This window comes from Pseudophryne corroboree, chromosome 9 (genome assembly GCF_028390025.1).
Source record: "Pseudophryne corroboree isolate aPseCor3 chromosome 9, aPseCor3.hap2, whole genome shotgun sequence".
Taxonomy (NCBI): domain Eukaryota; kingdom Metazoa; phylum Chordata; class Amphibia; order Anura; family Myobatrachidae; genus Pseudophryne; species Pseudophryne corroboree.
In genome coordinates this window covers 365,714,295-365,733,295 of record NC_086452.1, presented here as the reverse complement: position 1 = coordinate 365,733,295, position 19,001 = coordinate 365,714,295, and the positions used below count along the sequence as shown (strand labels likewise).

At 47.5% G+C, this 19,001-nt stretch overlaps 1 protein-coding gene across 1 annotated transcript in view; it reads right to left on the bottom strand.

Annotated features, from left to right (window-relative positions):
• Positions 1–19,001, bottom strand: part of WNK2 (WNK lysine deficient protein kinase 2) — a 155,023-nt gene that overhangs the window by 92,823 nt on the left and 43,199 nt on the right. Inside the window, exons 5-6 of the mRNA XM_063941539.1 lie at positions 16,630–16,718; positions 9,586–9,805 (exon numbers count right to left, since the gene is read on the bottom strand). Of these exons, the coding sequence (XP_063797609.1) occupies positions 9,586–9,805; positions 16,630–16,718 (309 nt within the window). The remainder of the gene's footprint in view (positions 1–9,585; positions 9,806–16,629; positions 16,719–19,001) is intronic.

The following is a 19,001-nucleotide window of genomic DNA, read 5'->3' as shown; positions in this document are numbered from 1 at the left end:
GTAGGACTATTAGCAGTACATAGCATCTTGTACACATCATCAGAGGCACAAGATTTTAGCTTTTAAATTTCAACTCTTTACAATGATGTGACTCTCAAAGTCTATGAAGACCACTCTCTAAAGATCTTCATACAGACTCCAGACTAAGGGGTATATTCAATTGAAGTCGAAAACTGCCGTTGTCGAAAAGACGGCAGTTTTCAACTTTTTAAGGTCGAATCCTGATTCGACCTATTCAATATTTTGCTAAATTTTTCGACAAGTCGATAAATTCGACTTGTCGAAAAGCACGTGGATCGGCGGAATAGCTGCCGATCCACGTGTTGATGACGAAAACCGGGCCAAATCCGACAGATTTTGGCCCCCTTTTCGACCATCTCAGTTCGACATCAAAATGATGTCGGACTGAGATGTGGATCCAGAGGAGGCGAGGGGGGAGGGGGGGGGGCGCAGGGAGACAGCTGGCGGTCATACAGGGAGATCAGCGCTACAGTAGCGCTGCAGCTGGATGTCACTCACCCACCCGACGTCACGGCAGCTTCCACCCGGCTCCAGCACGCTGCTGAAGCCGCGTGGAAGCTGCCATGAGGTCGGGCGGCTGAGTGACATCCTGCTGCAGCGCTACTCCGTATCGCTGATCTCCCTGTATGCACGCCGGCTGTCCCCGCACGGCTCGCCTCCCTTCTCCTCTTCTGCGTCCCATCTAAATTCGACTTGAAAAAGTCGAATTTTAGATGGGATTGAATAGGGGTTGTCGGATCCATTCCAACAAATACATGTCGGAATGGATCCGACTTTACTTGAATATACCCCTAAGGGTTTATGCAGGCATTTCATTAATGCCTAATTTCTAGAAAAAAAAAGGCCTCAAAGGCTTAGTTTAGATGTTTATATATTATTTTTTTGTATCACATGTGTTTTAATCTGCACTTTGAGTACTTGAGACAAGCAACATAAATAAAAATGATTACCATTATAAATTGTCAGCTGCCTTCCATTATTTTTCCCTCTTTGAGATGAATACTGCTAGCCCATACAAAGAAAGGTTGAACTGGAAAAACGTTTGTCTTTATTAAACCTTGCTATCTATTTAAGTTATTGATCCTATTGATCTATTTGTTGCACTTAGCTAATTAGACAAAACTACAGACTAAATTTCTCCTAAAACAAACCTATAAATGACAAGGCTATGACAGATTTTCTAATCCACAATAAAAAAAATAAGATTTTACTCACCGGTAAATCTATTTCTGGTAGTCCGTAGTGGATGCTGGGACTCCGTAAGGACCATGGGGATTAGCGGCTCCGCAGGAGACTGGGCACAACTAAAGAAAGCTTTAGGACTACCTGGTGTGCACTGGCTCCTCCCACCAAGACCCTCCTCCAGACCTCAGTTAGGATACTGTGCCCGGAAGAGCTGACACAAATAGGAAGGATTTTGAATCCCGGGTAAGACTCATACCAGCCACACCAATCACACCGTATAACTTGTGATACTATACCCAGTTAACAGTATGAAATATAACTGAGCCTCTCAACAAATGGCTCAACAATAAACCTTTAGTTAGGCAATAACTATAAACAAGTATTGCAGACAATCCGCACTTGGGATGGGCGCCCAGCATCCACTACGGACTACGAGAAATAGATTTACCGGTGAGTAAAATCTTATTTTCTCTGACGTCCTAAGTGGATGCTGGGACTCCGTAAGGACCATGGGGATTATACCAAAGCTCCCAAACGGGCGGGAGAGTGCGGATGACTCTGCAGTACCGAATGAGCAAACTCTAGGTCCTCCTCAGCCAGGGTATCAAACTTGTAGACTGTTGCAAAAATGTTTGAACCCGACCAAAGTAACAGCTCGGCAAAGCTGTAAAGCCGAGACCCCTCGGGCAGCCGCCCAAGAAGAGCCCACTTTCCTCGTGGAATGGGCTTTTACAGATTTAGGGTGCGGCAGTCCAGCCGCAGCATGTGCAAGTTGAATCGTGCTACAGATCCAGCGAGCAATAGTCTGCTTAGAAGCAGGAGCACCCAGCTTGTTGGGTGCATACAGGATAAATAGCGAGTCAGTTTTCCTGACTCCAGCCGTCCTGGAAACATATACTTTTCAGGGGCCTGACTACGTCCAGTAACTTGGAATCCTCCAAGTCCCAAGTAGCCGCAGGCACCACAATAGGTTGGTTCACATGAAAAACTGATACCACCTTAGGAAGGAATTGGGAACGAGTCCTCAATTCCGCCTTATCCATATAAAATACAGATAAGGGCTTTTGTATGACAAAACCGCCAATTCTGAAACACGCCTGGCCGACGCCACGGCCCACAGCATGACCACTTTCCACGTGAGGTATTGTAGCTCAACGGATTTAAGTGGCTCAACCCAATGCGACTTCAGGAAATCCAACACCACGTTGAGATCCCACGGTGCCACTTGAGGCACAAACGGGGGCTGACTATGCAGCACTCCCTTAACAAAAGTCCGAACTTCAGGCAGTGAAGCCAGTTCTATTTTGGAAGAAAATCGATAGAGCCGAAATCTGGACCTTCATGGAACCCAATTTTAGGCCCATAGTCACCTCTGACTGTAGGAAGTGCAGAAATCGACCTAGCTGAAATTTCTCCTTTGGGGCCTTCCTGGCCTCACAGCACGCAACATATTTCCACCATATGCGGTGATAATGGTTTGCATTCACTTCTTTCCTAGCTTTAAATAGCGTAGGGATAACTTCCTCCGGAATGCCCTTTTCCTTCAGGATCCGGCGTTCAACCGCCATGCCGTCAAACGCAGCCGCGGTACGTCTTGGAACAAACAGGCCCCCTGCTGCAGCAGGTCCTATCTGAGCGGCAGAGGCGATGGGTCCTCTGAGATCATTTCTTGGAGTTCTGGTTACCAAGCTCTTCTTGGCCAACCCGGAACAATGAGTATAGTTCTTACTCCTCTCCTTCTTATTATTCTCATTACCCTGGGTAAGAGAGGCAGAGAAAGGAACACATACACCGACTGGTACACCCACGGTGTTACCAGAGCGTCCACAGCTATCGCCTGAGGGTCCCTTGACCTGGCGCAATATCTTTGTAGCTTTTTGTTGAGGCGGGACGCCATCATGTCCACCTGTGGCCTTTCCCAATGGTGTACAATCATTTGGGAAACTTCTGGATGAAGTCCCCACTCTCCCGGGTGGAGGTCGTGTCTTCTGAGAAAGTCTGCTTCTCAGTTGTCCACTCCGGGAATGAACACTGCTGACAGTGCTAACACATGATTTTCCGCCCATCGGAGAATCCTTGTGGCTTCTGCCATCGCCATCCTGCTTCTTGTGCCGCCCTGTCGGTTTACATGAGCGACCGCCGTGATGTTGTCTGACTGGATCAGCACCGGCCGGTGTTGAAGCAGAAGTCTAGCCTGACTTAGGGCATTGTAAATGGCCCATAGTTCCAGAATATTTATGTGTAGGGAAGTCTCCTGACTTTTCCATAGCCTTGGAAGTTTCTTCCCTGTGTGACTGCCCCCCAGCCTCGAAGGCTGGCATCCGTGGTCACCAGGACCCAGTCCTGTATGCCGAATCTGCGCCCCCCTAGAAGATGAGCACTCTGCAGCCACCACAACAGCGACACCCTGGCCCTTGGAGACAGGGTTATCCGCCGATGCATCTGAAGATGCGATCCGGACCACTTGTCCAACAGATCCCACTGGAAAATCCTTGCATGGGACCTGGCGAATGGTATTTCTTCGTAAGAAGCTACCATCCTTCCCAGGGCTCACGTGCATTGATGCACCGACACCTGTATACGTATTAGGAGGTCTCTGTCTAGAGACGACAACTCCTTGGACTTCTCCTCCGGGAGAAACCCTTTTTATCCTGTTCTGTGTCCAGAACCATACCCAGGAACAGTAGACGCGTCGTAGGAACCAGCTGCGACTTTGGAATATTCAGAATCCAGCCGTGCTGTTGTAGCACTTCCCGAGATAGTGCTACTCCGCCGAACAACTGCTCCCTGGACCTCGCCTTTATAAGGAGATCGTCCAAGTACGGGATAATTATTTCGGCCATTACTTTGGTAAATACTTCTGTGACGGGGACAGACCAACGGCAACGTCTGGAATTGGTAATGACAATCCTGTACCACAATTTTGAGGTACTCCTGGTGAAGAGGGACATGCAGGTAAGCATCCTTGATGTCCAGTAATACCATGAAATTCTCCAGGCTTGCAATAATCGCCCTGAGCGATTCCATTTTGAACTTGAACCTTCGTATATAAGTGTTCAAGGCTTTCAATTTTAGAATGGGTCTCACCGAACCGTCTGGTTTCGGTACCACAACATTTTGGAATAGTAACCCCGGCCTTGTTGAAGGAGGGGTACCTTGATTTCACCTGCTGGAAGTACAGCTTGTGAATTGCCGCCAGTACTACCTTTCTCCGAGGGCAGCAGGCAAGGCTGATGTGAGGTAACGGCGAGGGGGAGTCGCCTCGAACTCCAGCCTGTATCCCTGTGATACTATTTGCAGAACCTAGGGATCCACCTGTGGGCAAGCCCACTGGTCCCTGAAGTTCCCGAGACACGCCCCTACCGCACCTGTCTCCACCTGTGGAGCCCCAACGTCATGCAGTGGACTCAGAGGAAGCAGGGGAAGATTTTTGATCCTGGGAACTGGCTGCTGGTGCAGCTTTTTCCTTCTTCCCCTGTCTCTGTGCAGAAAGGAAGCGCCTTTGACCCGCTTGCTTTTCTGAAGCCGAAAGGACTGTGCCTGAAAATACAGTGCTTTCTTAGGCTGTGAGGAAACCTGGAGGTAAACATTTTTCTTCCCAGCTGTTGCTGTGGATACGAGGTCCCAGAGACCATCCCCAAACAATTCCTCACCCTTATAAGGCAGAATCTCCATGTGCCTTTTATAGGCAGCATCACCTGTCCACTGCCGGGTTTCTAATACCCTCCTGGCAGAATGGACATTGCATTAATTCTGGATGCCAGCCGGCAAATATCCCTCTGTGCATCCTTTATATCTAAGACGACGTCTTTAATATGCTCTATGTTAGCAAACTATTATCCCTGTCTTAGAGTATTAATATTATCTGACTGGGTATCAGACCACGCTGCAGCAGCACTATTTATGCTGAGGCAATTGCAGGTCTCAGTATATAACCTGAGTGTGTATATACAGACTTCAGGATAGCCTCCTGCTTTTTATCAGCAGGCTCCTTCAAGGTGGCCGTATCCTAAGACGGCAGTGCCACCTTTTTTGACAAACGTGTGAGCGCCTTATCCACCCTAAGGGATATCTCCCAACGTGACCTATCCTCTGGCGGGAAAGGGTACGCCATCAGTAACTTTTTAGAAATGACCAGTTTCTTATCGGGTGAACCCACGCTACTTTACACACTTCATTCATTCATCTGATGGGGGAACAAAACACTGGCTGCTTTTTCTCCCCAAAAATAAAACCCCTTTTATGTGGTACTTAGGTTCATGTCAGAAATGCGTAACACATTTTTCATTGCCGAGATCATGTAACGGATGTTCCTAGTGGATTGTGTATATGTCTCAACCTCGTCGACACTGTGTCTGCCATCTGAGGTAACGGGCGCTTTTTTGAGCCCCTGATGGCCTTTGAGACGCCTTGGCCGGCGCGGGCTGAGAAGCCGGCTGTCCCACAGCTGTTTTACGTCATCCAGCCTTCTATGTAAGGAGTTGACATTGTCGGTTAATACCTTCCACCTATCCATCCACTCTGGTGTCGGCCCCACAGGGGGCGACATCCCATTTATCGGCCTCTGCTCCACCTCCACGTAACCTTCCTCATCCCACATGTCGACACACCCGTACTGACACACAGCACACACACAGGGAATGCTCTGACTGAGGACAGGACCCCACAAAGTCCTTTGGGGAGACAGAGAGAGAGTATGCCAGCACACACCAGAGCGCTATATAATGCAGGGATTAACACTATAACTGAGTGATTTTTCCCCCAATAGCTGCTTGTATAAACAATATTGCGCCTAAATTTAGTGCCCCCCCTCTCTTTTTAACCCTTTGAGCCTGAAAACTACAGGGGAGAGCCTGGGGAGCTGTCTTCCAGCTGCACTGTGAAGAGAAAATGGCGCCAGTGTGCTGAGGGAGATAGCTCCGCCCCTTTTTCGCGGACTTTTCTCCCGCTTTTTTATGGATTCTGGCAGGGGTATTTATCACATATATAGCCTCTGGGGCTATATATTGTGATGATTATGCCAGGCAAGGTGTTTATATTGCTGCTCAGGGCGCCCCCCCCCCCCCCCCCCCAGCGCCCTGCACCCATCAGTGACCGGAGTGTGAGGAGTGAGCTGCAGTGCTGTGCGCTACCTTGGTGAAGACTGAAGTCTTCTGCCGCCGATTTTCCGGAACACTTCTTGCTTCTGGCTCTGTAAGGGGGCCGGCGGCGCGGCTCCGGGACCGAACATCAATGGCCGGTTCCATGCGGTCGATCCCTCTGGAGCTAATGGTGTCCAGTAGCCTAAGAAGCCCAAGCTACCACCAGTTAGGTAGGTTCGCTTCTTCTCCCCTTAGTCCCTCGCTGCAGTGAGTCTGTTGCCAGCAGATCTCACTGTAAAATAAAAAACCTAAAGTATACTTTCTTTCTAGGAGCTCAGGAGAGCCCCTAGTGTGCATCCAGCTCAGCCGGGCACAAGAATCTAACGGAGGTCTGGAGGAGGGTCTTAGTGGGAGGAGCCAGTGCACACCAGGTAGTCCTAAAGCTTTCTTTAGTTGTGCCCAGTCTCCTGCGGAGCCGCTAATCCCCATGGTCCTTACGGAGTCCCAGCATCCACTTAGGACGTCAGAGAAACAAACAAAACACACACAAAAAGAACCTCTGTAATGCGTCAGAACTACTACACACACAGCAGAGGTAGACTGAACCAATATACAGCCTATTAAAATGCTACGAACTTAGGACGGGATGTATTCAGGATCCCAGCAGTCGGGATCCCAATGATCAGAAAGAATCCCAAGCCAGTGGCAGGTTTTATCTATGGGCTGCAGCCCCCCCTCCCCCTTTCCCCAGTAAAATCGGCCACCCAGATCAGTGTAATACCCCTTTCACACTGCCAATGCCGGATCCCACCCGGAAATTGGAAACAGGTCCTTCCCGGGTGGGATCCGGCATTGGCAGCTGCAGCAGGCTTCCCCGACCCGGCAATATGTCGGGCAGGTTGCCATAGCAGCGGGGGGCGGAGGTGGAGGCGGCGCAGGGAGATGAGATCATCTCCGTGCCGCCTCTCCCTGCTGTAGTAAACGGGTCCCGGGACGCATCGACCCGGGACTCCGTTTACGCAGCCACTGACTCGGTATTCAACCTGGGTATAACACTGCTTTATTCCTGGGTTGAATTGCCAGTTCGGCTATGCCCCTTTCACACCGCACGCCGACCGGTCGAAACCGGGTTATTTGTGCGGTGTGAAAGAGGTATTAGTGAATCCAGATGCAGTCCATGACTGCACTGGCTTCACTGTGACTGGTAGTGACTTCCTATTGGAAGTCCTACCTATCAGTCAAAGACACTACAGACAGTCCCATTGGGAGGTGTTTCCTCCTTTTGGGACTTACAGACCGGGATGCAATTAGCAGAGAGCTGGCTTCCTGGGCAGCCCTAGCTGGCTTCTATGGGCTGCAGCTGATGCAGTCCATAGAAGCTGGGGTTTTGCGCATGCACTGATCCCAGTGTATCAACTACACTGTATAGGGGCTGGGACCAGGCCGGCGGCGGGTACCAGTGGCAAGGACCTGGCAGCACGGGCAGCGGCAGCTTTCCTCCGCAATCCAGGTAGGAGCTGCCGCTGATTTTGATGGATCACGAAGGGAAGTACTAGGGTAGGGGTATGGCTTAAGCACTAGGGGGTGGGTTAGGGTTAGGCTGGGGGAGGTTTGGATAAGGCTGTGGCTGCAGTTGGGGGAGGGGGTGATTAGAGTTAAGCTGGACGCGCTGAAATTTTGACTGTCGGGATTTTTACTGCCAAGGTTTTGTGCCCAACCCCTAAGGACAGATCACTGAGAAATAAGGCATATACAGTATGCCTCTGTAATTGAAACTGGTTTCTAGGAAACAGTCAGCACTCCAATGAATATTGGTTCTTTCAAATACGATAGCTACCATATAAGATATAACGGATGCGCTTTAAGAAACAAAAACCAACCTACAGTACACGTGGGAAATGATTTGTAATGCTGATCACAGCAGCAAACTTAGGAGTCTTCAAAAAACAAAAAACACACATCACATTCTCCATTTACTGTATTCTGCATTGACTCAAACCATCATTAATTTGCTTACGCAGGGTCAGAGCAAGGGCCATCGTTAATAAGATGGCTATTGCAGCTTTACTGGCCACTTGTGCTGTGCGTGCATTATCTCCCTGTAGAGCGTCATCCTCTCTGTAATCAGAGGAATGATTGATCTAAGTATTGATGTCCTCTTCTTAGAATACAAACACGCTATTGATCCAATTAGAAAAATCTATTTTCTTCGCTTGTTGTTAAACTATTTTTCAGGCATCTAATATTTGATCTTCTGAGCACAATAAAAAAAAAAATCTGTTCAATAATGAAATAAAGGAGGATAGAGGTAGCAAAGCAAGCAGTAGCCAAAGGCATCATTCCTGAACTGTCCTCGTGTTGCTGTATATGTACAGGAAAAAAATAAATCACCTTTTCACAGGAAAAGTGTAGTAAACCCTTCAACGTTTAGGATTATAGACGTTGTTTATAATGATGACGGGTCTAAATGGGACAAATATTAAGCAAAGTGCAAATTAACCAACAATCTTAACATAAAATACATAGGATGCCACTCCCACACAGTAGTGTTAAATGTAGCAACTGACGTAATGAAATAATGGGCAGATGTATTAAGCCTGGAGAAGTGATAAAGCAGTGATAAGTGCAAGGTGATGAAACACCAGCCAATCAGCTCCTAACTGTAAATTTACATATTGGAGCTGATTGGCTGGCGCGTTATCGCCTTGCACTTATCACTGCTTTATCACTTCTCCAGGCTTAATACATCTGCCCCTATATTGCAACTTTTTTTTTTTTTTAAGAATAGGGAGATCCACAGCATCTTAAGTACAGCAATGTACAATGGGTTCAGGCAGTGATACCATTAGAAATATTTGTCTCTGTTATGAAGAAGTTACGTGGCCAGGGTGTGTGGGTTGTGAACGTGCCACATTGGGACATTTGGGCACCATTCAAGGGCACTGATGCTGCGGACATGGCATGGCTACACCACGAGGCGGTTACCTTTTTGGCAGTGCACTGCTGTGCAGACATGGCAGTTCACTTATTTAGGCATAGGAAAGTTTTTTTTTAGGACAAAACGGTCACTAGACATGTTCATAGAAGGTATAAGAGAGGGAGTGAGACAGGGACCTCTGAGGACCACCCATGCAGCCCACGATGTGTAAGCAAACTTATTCTCCCACATAGCCCTGTTTACCCAAACACTTGAATTATATTCATATTTATGTTCCAATTCACAACACAATTTGTCCCTTTAAATCCCCTAATGTGCATCTACAGGGACTGGTGCATAATGGACATTATTTGAAAATACCATTTCTAGTGCAACATCTTCTGGTGTTTCCTTTTCTAGGTCAAAAGTAAACTCGATGGCTCCATTATCTTTGGGTTTTCCTTTCAACTTTTTAGCATCTTCTACCCAAAGTCTTAAGGCAATAGAGGACTTTCTTCCATGGTCTTCCTCTGCAAGTTCCACTCTCACCCCCGTGTCTTCAGCGAAGAAAGCATGGCTTAATAAGTCTTTAATTTCATACCTGAAACATGAAAATCCAAGTTTATTAAACATACATTTATATCAATAGCCCCAGAGTGGTGAGCATTGCTTAAACTAGTCATTATTATTTGGCCCAGGATGTACTCAATTGCTAAACTGACTTCAACTACAGGGTAGGTACTGTTACCGTCTTCCCACACACATTTATCAGTCATAGTTTTTATTTACTTGTAAGAGCCACTAAACCTAAATCATACATTACTTTGTATAATGACAGCTGCCACAAACATTCATAAGTATAGGGCCCCAGTGAATAACTCGCAGTGATCATAATGAATATGCCATTGGTACTTATCTTTACTATTCTCTCTGGTGAGGTCCAGTGATGTCCTCCTTGGTGGCATCCCCTACGCTGTTGCTGGCAGCCTACCGCTGCCGTGTGATGTGCATCAGCTAGTCTGGCATAACACTTCCCATCCACAGGGACTCTGCAGTGCTTGGAAGGTTTCGCTGAAGCTGGCAATGCTGTTGCTGGGTACTCATTGCCGGCAATGGGAACTGAATCGCTATCTACATCTATAGATGGTGTAAGCAGTACTGTGACAGCGGGTGTAGTATGGTATGCCGGCGACCAGCATACCGGCGCCGGGAGCCCGCCCGCCGGCATACCGACAGTGTGGCGAGCGCAAAGAAGCCCCTTGCGGGCTTGCTGCGCTCGCCACGCTGCGGGCACGGTGGCGCGCTACGCTATTTATTCTCCCTCCAGGGGGGTCGTGGACCCCCACGAGGGAGAATAGCTGTCAGTATGTCGGGTGTTGGGATCCCGGCGCCGGTATACTGTGCGCCGGGATCCCGACATTCGGCATACTGAAGACCACCCGTGACAGCTTAGCGCTCTTTGTTAAATACTGAAAAGGAGGACATAACTAGCAAGTGCTAAAGGGGTTATGTCTAGATGTTAAATGGGACCCATATACTAAACTTTTAGGTGCATCTTAGAACCGGGGATATAAGAGACATGAGTTTCATCATGGAGGGAGGCATTTTCCTTTGCATATCAAGATCTCGGTCAGTAAACAGAGGTAAATTCAGGGACCCATTTGGAGTCTCAAATAGCTGGCAAAAGAAGACTCATACAGATAAAGCCATGCTCACCCATCCTGCGGCATGGCGGCACATGCACACTTGCCGTGGGTGCAACTTAGTACGCCAAGAGGTGGCTAGTCGCACCCGCAATCGGCTCCACAGAAAGCCTATGGTTGCAGGTGCGAATTAGAGCCTGCACACAGGATGGAGAGGTGCAGGATGGATGGACGTGGCTACTTTTGCAGCTTTGAACAATGTATATAAACTTAGATGCAAAGTGAAATATGTTCAGTTATCATGCATAGAAATTTGTATGTGAATGTGACAAGGTTCTTATTCGAGATGTGTTCAATTTGCCAGCTGTCGGGATCCCAGAGGTCAGGATACTGACGCCTGAATGCCGCCAGCTGAATTCAGGCAAAAACAGGACTTTTCACACTCGTGGGTGTCCACGTCACCCATAGAGTGGGAATAGATCCTGTGGCAAGCGCTGCGAGCCGGCAAGGGGACTCTTTGCGCTTGCCTCACTGATGGCATTCTGGCGGGCAGGATGCCACTATCAGGATATGGACAGCTGGCATCCCACCCGTCGGTAACTCATACTGATTCCTCTTATTCATACTGGACCAACGAATATGTATATTAGTGAGCGCTATGTGGGCACTGTATATAAAACAATGAACACTTTAATAAAAAGATAAAAACAATAACTTGTAATGTTTATAGTCTTTTGTAAGACTGGTTAGCAGATGCAGGATTAGATGTATATCTTGTGACGACCCTGGGTTCATATGCGCATTATTCTCACCTATCGCTCCTCTGCGCCTTGAGAAAGGCAGCGTACACAGCTCTGCATGGGCCCCGGGGTCGCTGTGGGTTCTGGGAACACAGCAGTAAGCACGCAATAGCTAGGTATCAGAGCACCTTTATTTTATATACACTAAACATACAGTATAAAAACAACAACCACAATATGTACAATATATACAGTACAATCAATAACAATTAGGGTGTGTACACACGGTGAGATTTTTTCTTAAGATTTTGACTATATAGTCAAAATCGTAAGAAAAGTTAGTGCAGATCGCAAGGTGAAAGTCACCTTGCGATCCCGATGCGCGGTCCCGCCAGGTCGGCATCGTAAGAAAAGATGGGCTGTGCAGGCAAGTCAATCCTTGCTAGATCGGTGTACTATCTAGTTCATCTCACATGTCAATGACATCTCACATAAGCCAAAATCGAAGCACACATAGTCTATATCTCAAGAAAAGTTAGTCAAAATCTGTCCTATCTGGCCTCCGGGGAGTTCAAGGGAAATCGCAAGTACAAATAGGACATAGCAAGGATCTCACCGTGTGTACACACCCATAGGGTGCATACACACGGTGAGATTCGGACTTATCCGATTCTCACCGTGCGACAGGGGGCCGGGTCGGCACTTAGCCAGTATCGCAAGCACATAATGAGTGTGCTTGCGATGCTGGCTATGTGCGATTTCAATCCTGACTATCTCTTCTATAGAGATAAGGTGTGTACACACGGTACGATATTTTCTTCCGATTCTGACTATATAGTCAGAATCGGAAGAAAATATAGTGCAGATCGCAAGGTGACAGTCACCTTGCGATCCCGATCCGATGCCGATGCGCGGCCCCGCGCGGTCGGCATCGGCCGAAAAAATAGGCTGTGCAGGCAAGTCAATCCTGACTATCTCTATAGAAGAGATAGTCAGGATTGAAATCGCACATAGCCAGCATCGCAAGCACACTCATTATGTGCTTGCGATACTGGCTAAGTGCCGACCCGGCCCCCTGTCGCACGGTGAGAATCGGATAAGTCCGAATCTCACCGTGTGTATGCACCCATAGTCAGGATTGACTTGCCTGCACAGCCTATTTTTTCGGCCGATGCCGACCGCGCGGGGCCGCGCATCGGCATCGGATCGGGATCGCAAGGTGACTGTCACCTTGTAATCTGCACTATATTTTCTTCCGATTCTGACTATATAGTCAGAATCGGAAGAAAATATCGTACCGTGTGTACACACCTTTACAGTTAAGATTGTATAAGAGAAAAACTACACAAAAGGGACCCTCCAACCACCTAAGCAGTCAATAGTCACCCCTCAGGGCACTTGAGCACAATTCCTTTGTAAGATAAGATAGGAATAATTTATTGTCACTACAACATGAAACATGTACAGCGAAATTACACACAGTTCTCTCATGTCATATAAAAAAATACACCATAAAAAAAAATGAGCAAAACAGAGAATTCAAGCGAACAATCACAGAAGGGAAGAAGCTATTCCTCAACCTGCTAGTTCGACATCCCAAACACTTATAACGTCTCCCTGACAGCAAGAGAGAAAAAAAACACATTACATGGGTGACTCCTATCTTCAATCATCTTATTTGCCTTCGCCAGACTCCTTGCAGCGAGTACATCCGCCAACCTAGGCAAAGATTGGCCAATGGTCCTCTCTGCAGATTTAATCACTACAGCCAAGACAACAAGATCAGAACACTTGGCATTACCATACCACACCATGATTGCATAGGTCAGCAAGCTGTCAATCACGCAGTGGTAAAAATTAACAAGAGTCAATTGCTGCAAACCTGCTACTCGGAGCTTCCGCAAAAAGAAAAGACGTTGCTGGGCCTTCCGAACCACTGACGTGATATGCAGAGACTATGATAAGTCCTCAGTAAATTTAATTCCCAAAAAGTTCACATCAGTAACCCTATCCACCTCCTCCCCATTCAATATCAAGGCTATTAGGTTCCGCTGGGCGATTTGCTGCAAGACTTGCTGATCCCGACCGCTTCTGGCCTGATGGTCCTCTACCTGCCAAAGGTAGGGTGTGCTGACTAATCACCTGGCACACCAGCCACACGCCTGGGACAGCTCCTGATGGAGCAAACGCTTAGCTGCGTATGTATACTGGAACCTCTCTGCAGAGCCAGGTCTCCAGATAAACGGGCTGACAGGATTTCCTGGCAACAGCCTTGATCCAAACCTCCTCACAAGGCAGGAGCTTCACTCAACTAACTCCAAAAGCCCTTTTGCGTGACCTTTTAAAACCTCTGATGTTTGTGGAGTTAGGAGACAACTCTGACTCTGGGGTTGGTTGGATTTTCAATCCTAAAATGTAAATGTGTCCAGGGACACCAGGGGACACCAGGGGACCCCCCCCGTGGGGATGGTGCCAGGTCTTCTGCTGAAAGGCCACCGAGAACAAAAGACACAGAAGTAAGGTGATAGGAAGTTTTGCTGCCCTGGGGCCATAACCGGAGTAACTTTTAACCCATTGTAGTCATTTGTGATGTCAGAGGTCATTAACCTGATCAGGGCTTCGGGAACAGAGGGGGGGGGGATTGTGGGGTGTCAGCTTGAACTCCCTGTACATCACACAGCCAGATGTCCTAGACAGCTTACCTGACTGGGTACACACTTGACAACAAGCCCTTACACCAGGGGTGGGCAATTATTTCAGCTGAGGGGCCACTTGACATTTCCTGTCAGTATCCGATGGCCACATACAAAATAGCAGCTCCCCCCACTTGCCAAAAATATAGGGACGTGCTTCATGTGGAAGGGGTGTGGGCAACAAATAATACAGATTCATATTAGGCTGCACAATAGTCTCCATTATTCAAATTGCGCCACACAGCGCCACTTACACACATTACACCAGATAGAGCCCCTTTTACACAGTATGGAAGGTAGAGCCCCTTTTACACATTACAGCAGGTAGAGCCCCCTTTTACACATTAACATTTTATTTAGGATAATTATTGTGCAGCAAGCAAATTATCCAGTGTCTTATGGCCCCTGGGGAAAGGTGTGACACAGTGACAGAACACGGGGAGGGGGGGTGACAGTGACAGAACACGGGGTGTGTGACATGGTGACAGAACACGGTGGGGGTGACACGGTGACAGAACACTGGGTGTTGACACGGTGACAGAACACGGGGTGGGTGACACAACACGGGGGTGTGTGACACGGTGACAGAACACGGGGGTGTGACACGGTGACAGAACACGGGGGGTGTGACACGGTGACAGAACACGGGGGGTGTGACACGGTGACAGAACACGGGGGGTGTGACACGGTGACAGAACACGGGGGGTGTGACACGGTGACAGAACACGGGGGGTGTGACACGGTGACAGAACACGGGGGGTGTGACACGGTGACAGAACACGGGGGGTGTGACACGGTGACAGAACACGGGGAGGGGGGGTGACAGTGACAGAACACAGGGAGGGGGGGTGACAGTGACAGAACACAGGGAGGGGGGGTGACAGTGACAGAACACAGGGAGGGGGGGTGACAGTGACAGAACACGGGGTGTGTGACACGGTGACAGAACACGGTGGGGGTGACACGGTGACAGAACACGGTGGGGGTGACACGGTGTTACTGATCTGGCTGGCTGGCAGTGGCCGGAAGGATGGATCTATTCTGTACAAGTCTGGCTCTTGTCTCGTGTAGCTCCGCCCACTGAGATCCCGTGTAGCCCCGCCCCCTCCTTGGCACGTAGCTCCGCCCCTTTTCGGCTGAACCCAGCCGTTGTCACTGGGGACTCTGGAGGAGGAGGAGGCTGCTACAACGCAGCAGCAGGGGAGAGAGGCAGCTTGGAGGTACTGCAGCTCAGCCGTTCGGGCCGCTTGTCATTGCTCGCTGGTAGGAGGCAGTGGGCCGGGCAGGATCGGTTTGCGGGCCGCATCCGGCCCGCGGGCCGGATTTTGCCCACCCCTACCTTACAGCCATTAGTGCAATACAATACAATCACACATATACATGTCATAGGCATTTTGTAGGGAACAAATCAGGGCTAGAAAGATATTCCCTGACAGGCACAACCATATAACAAGAGGGACAGTTACATAAATACATATAGTAGATGACAGGTTCAGCATTTAACCATATATTGTCCCGTTAATGTCCACAGTAGTAGGGAATATTGAGCATGCAGGCAGTGGGCCGTAGAGGGTAAAACTCAGTTATATCCTGCACCTTGGTCTTACATAGTGAATGCAGGAACAGGCTGGCAAAAAGTACACCCAGGCATGGCGTTGAGTCATGACATATGTCCTGGTGCCTGGTGGTGATATGCCGATGCTCCTTTCTATCCCTACCTGGCTTTCCTGTGTCCTGTCACTATAAACATTACAAGTTATTGTTTTGATCTTTTTATTAAAGTGATAAATTGTGTTACATACAGTGCCCACATAGTGCTCACCAACATACATATTATTTATTCTATTTCTTTGAGGAGAGCTGCTTACACCCCTCTATATAGCGCGGAACATATTACAAATAAATTGTATCCAACTGATAAGTAAAGTTTAGCGACCATGCTGGCAGCAGCTGGAGCCGAGAGGCTGGTTCAGTTTTATATGTATTCCACTCACAATAAAAGCCTGAGTCAGACGCCTACAGCAGACAGCATGGTCCGAGGTTCAACATTTCCTTCCCCTGAGAACATATTTGCTTTAGATATGAATAAAGCAAACAAAAAAATAACACTCTCAAACAGAGCTTATTTACATGGGCTGTATACTGTTTAGCTGACACACTGAATATAAACATCAGTAACTTATCAGCATAAATGAATTGAGCAGTACATAGGAGAGACACTTGGAGATCCTGGGGCTACAGACTGTAGGTCCTCTGCTGCATGGGCAAATATTCTCACAGTAAACATGGACTGTAATTATCAGACTGACATTTACATTACACAGATAAGGCAAATGTAATCCCCCTCACCTCTCCTCCTTGTTCTTGCAGATGCACTCTCCAATTATCTCTTTGATTTCAGGGTCTGACACTTTCTCAAAGCTGGCTGGTTTCACCCCCTGAAAAAGATTGGAGCTGAAAATTTGAATGTATTCAAAATGTTTGAACTTTGTTAAAATAACAGCTTAGGATTCCAAATGTATGTACAGTAGTTTGGCAGTTACTGGACAGAGAATAAGAATGTGCAGAATGATTTGATTCGGCATACAGATAGCCGTTACTGCTAGCAGGATTCACTCCAAGGAAAACGAGGTCCAATCTTTGCAATCAGCAGGAAATTAAAATCAGGCTGGGTGACAGAATAAATGGCTCCTAGGAGAAGCCCTATCCCACCTATAATTATACATATTACACATCTCCGATAATACCGACAAAGTATCACTTTAACCTAACCACTATATAATTCTGATTTAAGACTGAACTGTTAGCTATATATATAATTAAGTGCACCAAAATATCGACGATATCCAGGACTCTGATGTCTGCGTGATGACTGAGCTCTCAGTCTGTGGCTTGTCGCACGCTGCCATCATTTCTCCTCACATCATGACTCTGTCACAAGCAGTTCTGTCCTCCATATCCTCACACGAACAGACAGGTTACAGCCTCCCACATGATCTACACTCTCATCTCCCGGCTGCTGTCAACATTCTGAGAGGATTGGCTAATAAAATAGGGTGCCCATGGACGAGCAGGAAAAGAAAACTGAACACTGGCAATAAGGTGCTAGGACCCTAGTCAAATGCACATTCAAATTGACACCATTGTAATGAGGAATATACAGAATCGAGTGGAATCCAGTGGAAAGAAATGATTTACCAAAGCTGAACAAAGAGTTTAGAGCACAGGGCATTGTGGTCACCGCCAGGAACTAAATAACAGTAAAGAGACTTGGCGATAACAAATGCTACTGTATGCACAGATCGTTGGATTCTGACAAAGAACCATGGGCAGTGGTGCAACAGCAGGCAGAATGCACACAGCCATGTTTTATCACCTGAGCTTTTGTCCTCCCAGACCACCAGAGGTTCTGCACGAGACTTGTGATATGTCCTTGTGCAGTCTGAGATGGTGAGGACTGGAAATTTTCAGTCCCACAAAAAGGTTTTAAAAAAGTTGCAATGGAAAGAGAAGGAAAACCGTAACAGAGCTTTATTCTATCATGCTTATTGTATGAAAATGTCAGTCTCTGAGTGTAATTGTTCTTTAAAGGACAAAATATTAACTCTTAGCCTCTTCCTCCTCAAAATTGACATTTACGCTTCCCTACAAATTAATTAGCACTTGGCTTCCTCTCCCAAAGTCTCTGTTTGTACAAGGAGGTCCTTACAGTCTGTGCAGTTGCACCAGTAACCCTTATTGCTCATGTGATCAGAGAGTACCAGAGTAGCTGCACCAGCATATAAATCTAATTATTATCATTATGAACAGTTATTTATATAGTGCCAGCATATTGTGGCACTATGTGCCGCCTCTCCTGCCTACTGATTACCTCTTTCCACTCCTACCTCCAAGATTTTGCAAGTGCTGTTCCTTTTCTCTGGAATTCTCTACCTCTCACCCTCTCTACAAAACTTCAAATGGGCTCTCAAGACCCACTTTTTCACCAAACTCTCATACGATTCCTTAGCCCTCTGTCCATCGCTCACTGTCTACCACATCTGTGTCACCCCTGTCTGTCTGCCGCTCTCACGTGCAGGGCCCTCTTCCCTCTTGTGATTTTCCTTCTCTTACTAAAACGATCTTCTACTCCATACTCCCTTCAGTGACACCAAATCCCTCGCCTTTTTTGCCACCCGAATACTTACTTTTTTATTGTCGTCTGCTGATGCAGCTATCTTTATGTATTTGTCCTATATTGTCTTGAAATGTACATCACTATTTTCTTGCTTTGCTTATTTGTTTATGTACTCTGTAATGGCCGCTGCGGATCCCTTGTGGCGCCATATAAATAAAGGTTGTAAATAAATAAATAATAATCCGTTGTACTTTTTAAATACAATATGAAGTAATAATCCCAGCAAATGGGATGTACAGTTGTCTGTACAATGAGATTAGCATTACTTTGGAGACTTTTCATTTCTGTTCTCCAGGAGAAGCCCAAAGAGGAGATGCAGATGACTGTTTAGGACAAAATAGTGCACTGGGAATGGGCGGGGCTTTCACCTACAGAGGTAGGCAGTGCCGGACTGGGGTATGTAGGGCCCACCGGGGGAATGCGGTGGTAGGGGCCCATGTTAGGCTTGTGGCAAGTCTGCAGAGGGGGTGTGGCCTTCCACCTCATTGGTTTGACTAACCATTAGAGAGTGCAATGTCTGGGCACCTTCATAAATAAATACAGT